The sequence below is a fragment of the Prosopis cineraria genome, unplaced genomic scaffold (genome assembly GCF_029017545.1).
Source record: "Prosopis cineraria cultivar Desert tree isolate PC_DT_omini unplaced genomic scaffold, ASM2901754v1 PC3, whole genome shotgun sequence".
In the NCBI taxonomy this organism is placed as follows: Eukaryota; Viridiplantae; Streptophyta; class Magnoliopsida; order Fabales; family Fabaceae; genus Prosopis; species Prosopis cineraria.
Window position 1 is genome coordinate 45,430,455 of NW_026555334.1, and position 8,753 is coordinate 45,439,207.

Sequence of the window (8,753 nt, forward strand, 5' to 3'; positions counted from 1 at the left end):
CAAAATATTTTATTTTTCTATTTGTATTTATTAACCTAAATCTTTATGTAAATTTTCTCTTACTCATTATGAAGTATTTTCATAATTGAAACTAAGGGTCAAAAAGAAAAAATATATAATTTTATAAGAATAAAGACTTTATTGGTATTCTTGTTTTTATTAAAAATTGCTTATATTTTATACTGGAAGAAGCACACTACAATATTATTTTAATTTTTTTTCACTTGAATGGTTATATTAAAAAAGTATGATGAATGAAACCTTAATTTTTTTTTCAAATTGTTTTATATTAAAACATCTCTAAAATTATTTTATAATTTGGTAGGAATACGTATCTCTAAAATATGTAATATATAAATTGGCAAACTAATAAAAAACTGATGAACTGATGTCACAGCAGGAGTCCAGCACTTACTGCTGATAAGACTTCTTAATTTAATGACAACAGATTCTGCAAGAGACATAGATGGAAGCATGTGAGGTAACAAGACAAATGATTGGGAGTTAATGACGGGGTGACTTGTGTGGGGGCTGAGGGAAGCCCTCAAGTCACTGAGGGAAGCCATCACATGGTATTCCAATTGACAAAGCAAGACACCAACACGAGAGGACTCCGCACTCGCAACGCAAAAACGTACATTTTAGTATTTCCTCTCCCCATTGGATGACCCCTGATAATGCACATCACATTGCTTGCTTCTAACAAACTCTTTTCCCCGCCACATTGCGATCCAATAGTATGCTTTCACAAGCGTAGAAGCAAATCCTACCTCCTCGCCTACACTTGCGCACAAGGCAGCGCTAACTCAACTAAATCATTTGACTTTATTGGTTAAAGACAAAGCCAAGGTGAGCATCCATTTCCACACACTTGTAGCGCTGACTAGCTCCCTCCCAGTCGCCATAATTAATACAATACTTTTGTTCTCTTTTGCCATATACCTAAATATAATGCCTACGCTGTAATTTTGTACAGTGCAATCATGAATCACAGGCGACGTTGAGCCCTCCAGCTCCAGCGTCACGCCACCGTTGCCATGTCTTTTCCTCTACACATCTTCGAAAAGTTGTTGCTGCAAAAACCAAATATTGTCGTCGCTCCACAGTGTTTCAGCCCAATCCCCACCGCCACCGCCACAGCCACCACCCAGGCCATTATTTCCCTGCTCCGATGCAACGCGCGGGCAAACGTCGGACCCGTTTTGGGAGCCATGCGAAACATGTTGAGCCTGCCACGGAATAGAGGGGGCTTGGTGAAACTGGATATCGAGAGGCGTGACGGAGGAGTGATTCAGGGTGACGGGAACGGGCTGGCAGCTCGGGTCGTATTCTGACGTTGCCGCCCGTATCCGCTCCAGCAAGCGGGGCATCCACACGTAACGCAGGGTGTCTCTGAACTGCTTGCTGTTGACGTCACACTTGAGCTGCTTCGCCTGCTTCATCACTCTCGTTCTCCAATAATTCTTAATCTCGTTGTCCGTTCTTCCAGGCAAATGCTGCGCTATTTTTGACCACCTGCATCGGTCATGCATTCGTATATATCAAATCAATCAATCCACCCCTATTATTTGACTCTGACTTCCTTTTTCCCAGAAAAAAACCACAGATTTTTTCTTACTTCATTAATTAATATTTACCTATTTCCCCACCGAGAGTGCAGATCAAGAATCACTATCTGTTCCTGCAGCGTGATATTTCCGCGCCGAACATCGGGACGCAAGTAGTTCAGCCACCTTAACCTGCAACTTTTGCCCGTTCTCTTCAAACCTGCAAATTCCACAAGTTTACATTCAATCCAAAATCACTGCTTCATCATGTATAAACTGAGGGCTGACAGCTTTGAAGGCGAGATCATGCGGAGAGAAGGAACAGAGTACATGCCGGCAAAGCGGGCGACGGAATTCCAGCGACCTTCGCCGTGGATGGCGATATAATTGACCAGAATGGTGTCCTCTTCCACAGTCCATGGGCCTTTCCTTATGCCCGTCTCGTCTTCACTCTGATGCGCCTTCCTCTTACTCCCTCCTTCCACCTTCATTTCCATTCCCCTGTTGTATCAAAATCGGCGCCTCTCGGTCCGTGACACTGTAAGTGTGTGTGTGTTGATAGAGAGGGGTAAGAGTGAGAAACTTGTATGAAACGGTGCGAAGGGGAAGAACAAACAGCATGTGGGACTTGGGCTTGGTTAGTTTAAGTCGCTGGGGCATGTGGAGCTATATATAGGATGAGATAAGAATAAGCTCGCTCGGAATTCTAATTCTAAATACGAAAATGATAGTGGCCAAGTGACTCCCTTTGAAAAAGAAAGCACACCAGACTCGTTTTTCTTAAATCATGCAATTATAATAATTAACAACAGCTACTGCTTCGTTTAATTCAGTAGTGCTTGGAGGATTAAGACAGAAGCTTGCTGTTTATGGTTTGACCCGTGGACTTTTCCTTATCCCTCCGAGACACGCGCTGAGAAAGAAAGGAGAGCTTAATTAGACCAACTCATGGGTTTGGTTTATTCTATTCATTTATTTTTGAAACCAGGGAGAGGCTTTAAAAATTGGAAAATCTTTTCAATTTCGATACTCCTTTCTCTGTATCATGTGACGATGATGAAAGGGTGAGATCCGCATATGTTCGCTAAAGCATTCACTTTCTTTATGAAATTTACAAAAGGGAAAGGGGCGGAACGCCTATCGGGCCATGCCTGTTAACAGAGTATTAACTGTTGGCCGAGAAACAGATAAAAAAAAAAAATGACAAAACAAAAACGGAGATGGGTCCCCGGTTTTTCCTACCAAGGAAGAAGGGGAGTGCCCGTGGAATGAAAGGCAAAAATCATGATTAGCAACCACAGATCTGCACATAAAGAGAAGACTTTCTTAAATCTGGATTCAACGTTTATTAGGTCAGTGATATGTGAGAATGCGAGAATTTTCGTTCACACAACGACAGGTCAAAGGAAAAGACGATGAATTGGACTTGGTTTGAATAAATTTCAACCCAGTGATGGGCGCAATACACGAAGGTAGGAAAAATTCTCATAACACGTTGAACAAAGCATCAAACAGCCTCCAAATGAGGAAATTTTGTTGAAGTCTCGAAGACTTGGGGAAGCAAAGCCTACAATACGGGTAGGGTGTGGCTTGGACGAAGGAGAGAACTGCCAAACGCCCCGAGAGAGCGAGAGAGAGAGAGAGAGTATTGGCGGGCCCCGCAAACTTGTTCGACCCAACTTGATACAGAGTTTCGGCCGTACACGTCATCATAGGTATCAAATGCAAAGGAGTCAGTAGCTGAAATGCCTATAAATTATTAATTTATTCGTGATTTTGATGAAATTTGACTTGCTGGTGCGTAGAGTCGAGCAATCAATTACAATCGAAAATGGTTGATGCATGAGATATTTTTTAAAAAATTAATAATTTATTTATAAAATTTATTTTAAAATTACCTCTTATTGTTTTACTTTTTAAATATATTTTTTATCTTTCATTTGTTAAATGAGGGGTATTTTTATAAGCTTATATGTTTTTTTTCATAAATTAAATTTTTTATAAAAAAAAATTTAGATAAATTGTATACCGAATTTTATGTAATTGATTTTGTTAGAATTCACAATTAATTAAAAAAAAAGTCTCATTTGAAAGGAGTAGAAAGGAAACGTTTGTGATCGGAAAAAAGGGAAAGCAAGCTCTTACTAAAAAAAAAAAGGAAGAAAGAAAGGAAATGTGTAAATAAAAGAAGCGACGGGGTGAATGCTGCCGCAAACGTGGGGATTAACTATGAAGCCACATCCCGCAACTTCTGCAAACCGTTTTTCACTTTGGTTTAGGATCTACGATTCTAGATCACCACGACTAAACTAGTGGGACTGCAAATATTGGGTGCAATAATGAGTGCGGATAAATATTAAATTAATTTAATTTATCTCTCACCGGTTTTTTTTTTTTTGCTGTAAATATGTGTTAAAATGCCAAAAGTCTTCTATTTCTTGCTTAAGGAGAACTCCAATGATATAAATATTAACTAGTGAAAACAACAACAACAATAACAACAAGCCTTTATCCCACTAGGTGGGGTCGGCTACATGGATTGCAAGACGCCATTGTGCTCTATTATTTATTAAGCTTTTAGAAATATTATTAATTAAGAGATCACGTTCAACAACTTCCAAGAGTGTTCTCTTAGGCCTTCCTCTACCTCTCTTAATCGGACTCAAAGTTATATGTTCCACTCTTCTCACTGGTGCCTCCCTTGGTCTTCTTTGTACATGCCCAAACCATCTCAATCGATTTTCTACCATTTTTTCCTCAATAGGTGCCACCCTCACTTTTTCACGTATGTGCTCATTTCGAATTTTATCTTTACGTGTATGTCCGCACATCCATCGTAACATTCTCATCTCTGCTACTCCAACTTTATGCTCTTGCTGTCCCGTTAGAGCCCAGCATTCACTACTATATAACATTGCCGGTCTGATAGCAGTACGATAAAACTTTCCTTTAAGTTTATTAGGCACCTTACGGTCACAAATAACTTCTTTAGCTTTTCTCCAATTAAACCACCCAGCTTGAATTCTATGTGAAATATCTCCACTGATTTCGCCATCATTTTGAATAATGGCTCCCAAATATCTAAACTTTTCCACTTGAGGTATAATTTGATCTCCCAATTTCACTTCCAAATTATTTTCGAATAGTCCTTTACCAAATTTACAATATAAATATTCCGTCTTACTTCTACTCAGACGAAAACCTTTCGACTCCAATGTCCTCCTCCATAACTCAAGTTTGCAATTAACCTCTTCTCTTGTCTCTGCTATAAGAACTATATCATCCGCAAAGAGCATACATTTCAGGATTTCCTCTTGAATATGTTCCGTCAAAACATTTAAAATTAAGTTGAACAAATAACGACTCAGAGATGATCCCTGATGTAGTCCAATCTTTATAGGAAAATCCTTTGTTTGACCACTAGGCGTTCTTATACTAGTTTTTACCCCCTCATACATATCTTGTATGGCTTTAATATAAGCAATCCGTACTCCCTTTTTTTCCAACGCTTTCCAAAGCACTTCTCTTGGTATACGGTCATAAGCTTTTTCCAAATCAATAAAAACCATGTGTAGATCTTTATCTTTACAACGATACTTTTCTATTAATCCCCTTAGTAGATAAATCGCCTCTGTAGTTGATCTACCTGGCATAAAACCAAATTGATTCTCAGAAATACTTGTCTCCAATCTCAACCTGTGCTCAATTACTTTCTCCCACAATTTCATTGTGTGGCTCATGAGTTTAATCCCTCTATAGTTAGTACAATTCTGAATATCTCCTTTATTTTTATAAATAGGAATTAATGTACTTCTCCTCCACTCATCAGGCATTTTCTTGGACCGTAAAATCACATTAAATAACTTAGTTAACCATCTCACCCCTTCTTCACCTAAACATTTCCACGCTTCGATAGATATACAATCAGGTCCATTAGCTTTACCATTTGCCATTTTCTTAAGAGCTTCCTTTACCTCCTTATCACGTATTTTTCGATAGACTGACAAATTTTGTTCTCCTTCACCAGTTACTAAATCCTCCAAGTTACTAGATGAATCCTCTCCATCATTGAAAAGTTTAGAAAAATAAGTCTCCCATCTATTTTTAATTTCATCATCTGTAACTAAAATTCTTCCCTCTTCATCCTTAATACACCTTACCTGCTCTAGATCTCTTGATTTTCTTTCCCTACTCTTGGCAATCTTATAAATATTTTGCTCTCCTTCCTTCGTCTCAAGGTTCTTATAAAATTCTTCAAAAGCTTTGGAACGAGCTTCACCCACAGCTCTCTTAGTTTCCTTCTTAGCCATACGGTACCTCTCCCAATTTTCCTCATTGTTACACAAATGTATGGCTTTAAAACAGTTCTTCTTATACTTGATTTTGTCCTGTACACTATTATTCCACCACCAAGACTCCTTATCTCTCGGACCAGAACCTTTCGATTCTCCCAAAACTACTTTTGCAACCTCCCGTATCTTTTTAGCCATATCCTCCCATATGATGTTAGCACTTCCCTGAGAATCCCAAATTCCTTTATCTAAAAGATTTTGCTTGAAAATATCTTGCTTCTCACCTTTTAATTGCCACCACCTAATCCTTAGTGTTACTACTTGTCGACGTTTTTGGATTTTACTCATAATACACACATCAAGGACTAGGACCCTATGTTGTGTCGTTACAGCATCTCCAGGGATCACCTTACAATTTTTACAAAGTTTTCTATCTGTGTTCCTAACCAAAAGAAAATCAATCTGCGACCTTGAGGCTCCACTTTTGTAAGTGATGAGATGCTCATCTCTCTTCTTGAAACAAGTGTTGGCAATCTTAAAATCATACGCCAATGAGAAATCAAGAAGAGTTTGCCCTTCATTGTTTAGCTCTCCAAAACCAAAACCACCATGCACCCTCGCATACTGACCAGCTTCCCTCCCGACATGCGCATTAAAGTCTCCTCCAATAAAAATCTTTTCACTCTGTGGTATGTGTCGAATCAACCCCTCCAGATCCTCCCAAAATAATTCCTTAAGACTGGCTTCTGTCCCGACTTGCGGCGCATAAGCGCTAACAATATTAACAGTCTCACGTCCAATTATCATTTTTAAAGAAATAATTCTGTCTCCAATTCTGCTAACTTCTACAATGTTCTTCTTCCACTCCTTATCTATAATGATGCCTACTCCATTGCGTGCACTTACTTTTCCTGTATACCAAAGTTTGAAACCTTGAATATCCTTAGCTCTTTCTCCACGCCATTTTGTTTCTTGCAAGCAAAGGATATTGATTTTCCTTTGAATCATAACCCCTACAACCTCTACAGATTTACAATTTAATGTCCCAACATTCCAAGTACCAAATCTAATTTTGCTCTTATGGACTAACTTCTTTAGCCGCGTGCGTCCAGAATGACGTGGTAGCCCTTGCTCATTTAACACTACATCCGGGCGCCGATGCAGCGGCTCTAACTCACTTATCACTGTACTCGAGCCATGCAGCGCGTTACTTACGGGCAACGACCTAGCATTAACATTATAACGTCTATTGTCCATGTTCATGATAGATTCAACAAATTTTTACATTGGCTGTTGATGGCCTAACACAACCCTCCTCCTTTACCCGGGCTTAGGACCGGCTATAAACATAGGCGGAGTTAAATATTAACTAGTGAAAATAGACTAATATAAATTTCGCACAAAACAAGCCAATGTCAACCACTTACAATTGAAAACAATTGATTCATCCTTGCATGCGAGTTAAAATGACATTAGGCACTTTTTACCGATTTTTTTTTTGGCAAAAATACATATTAACTTGCTTACTAGAAAACAAATGCCACTTGTCATTAATCAGACTTAATTCTTATTTAATCCTTAGTTTAGTGTCAACATTCAGAAGTCATTGACTTTATGTTTTTTGATTTTTTGAAACCGGTAATTTAACTGGAGTTAAGGCCACCCAATATTCACCCAAGGACTGTGCCTATATATTTTGGAGTATGCAATGTGCTTAGTGCCTATCTTTTGAGTTTTCGAGCCTCTTAGCTTATTTTCTTCTCCTTTGTATTATTGTTCATCTGAGTTTATAATCTGGTAGTTTCTATTATTCTATGCTCCTGTTCGTTTTGCAAAAAAGCTTGCTTAATCCTAAAAAGCTGCTGTGCAATTATTGTTGTAGTGAGATAGTTCTTAAAGATAGTGTTATTGGATATGACTCAGACTATGATTTTATTTGCCAATGGTTTTTATTTCTCAAGCTTTAGAAGATCAAAGAAGACTCAATTTTGAATCAGATGGCTCTTCATGCTTTGCTTTAATTCTTGAATCCATCTTTCGACTGTAGTATTAGAGTAATGGTAACTTTATAGCTTGCTTAGCAAGATTAGTCAAGACACACGTGTTAGACATTCATATATTGTAAGCCAAGTGTTTGTTCTATAAGTATTGTAACTCATCAGTGTATCAATATAAGTTCTCTTTCTCTCTCTATCTGAACTACTTCATAATATGGTATCAGAGCAGATCGCTTGACCATGGCGACTGAATCCTCTAAATCCTCCTCCTCCGCCAAGCTTGGCATTCTTGATTCTGCCAAAGGTGAGACTGTCACCTTCACTCACAATATTATAGTAAAGTTAGATGAGAAAAATTATCTTGTTTGGAAGCAACAAGTTGAAGTTGTGATTCACGGCCATGATCTCCAGAGCTTTATCGAGACCTCCAAGAAGCTGCCACAATTTGATTCTCTAGAGGATCTTACATTAGGCATCGTCTCTCTTGCCTATCTTCTATGGTACCATCAAGATCAATTACTTTTCTCCTAGCTCCAATCCTCTGTCTCTGACAATATGTTAGCTCGTTTGGTTGGATGCACAACATCCTATATGCCTGGAAGAAAATTGTTGATTTCTTCCAAGCTCATCACAGAGCAAAGATCCATCAATATAAGAAAGAACTTCATAATATGAAGAAAGACGATCGATCTATTTCAGAATACATTTTGTGTGTGAAAGCCTTAGTGGACGCATTAATCACTATCGGACATTTCGTTTCTGAGCAAGAACAGGTTGAAGTAATTCTTGAAGGATTACCTGATGAGTATGAGTCGATTGTATCCTCTGTTAACACTCAACGTGAGCCTTTCTCACTGAGTAAGATCGAAACTCTTCTGATTGGTCATGAACTTAAATTGGCCAAATCACTCAAATCT

The 8,753-nt window shown here is 38.5% G+C and overlaps 1 protein-coding gene across 1 annotated transcript; it reads right to left on the bottom strand.

Annotated features, from left to right (window-relative positions):
* Nucleotides 1-336: 336 nt before the first annotated feature.
* LOC129305047 (transcription factor MYB2-like) lies at nucleotides 337-2,198 on the bottom strand. Its single transcript, XM_054944951.1, has 3 exons — nucleotides 1,882-2,198; nucleotides 1,638-1,767; nucleotides 337-1,515 (listed from the first exon to the last, which is right to left on the bottom strand). The coding sequence occupies exons 1-3, from the start codon at nucleotides 2,042-2,044 to the stop codon at nucleotides 1,050-1,052; spliced, it is 759 nt and encodes a 252-aa protein (XP_054800926.1). The 5' UTR covers nucleotides 2,045-2,198; the 3' UTR covers nucleotides 337-1,049.
* Nucleotides 2,199-8,753: the final 6,555 nt, after the last annotated feature.

Coding starts and splice junctions, on each gene's coding strand:
- LOC129305047 (XM_054944951.1), bottom strand. CDS start 2,044: ATGGAAATGAAGGTGGAAGGAGGGAGTAAGAGGAAGGCGCATCAGAGT. Junction 1,768..1,881: donor TTCCGTCGCCCGCTTTGCCG/GCATGTACTCTG, acceptor TGGAATTTGCAG/GTTTGAAGAGAACGGGCAAA. Junction 1,516..1,637: donor CACTCTCGGTGGGGAAATAG/GTAAATATTAAT, acceptor TGACCGATGCAG/GTGGTCAAAAATAGCGCAGC.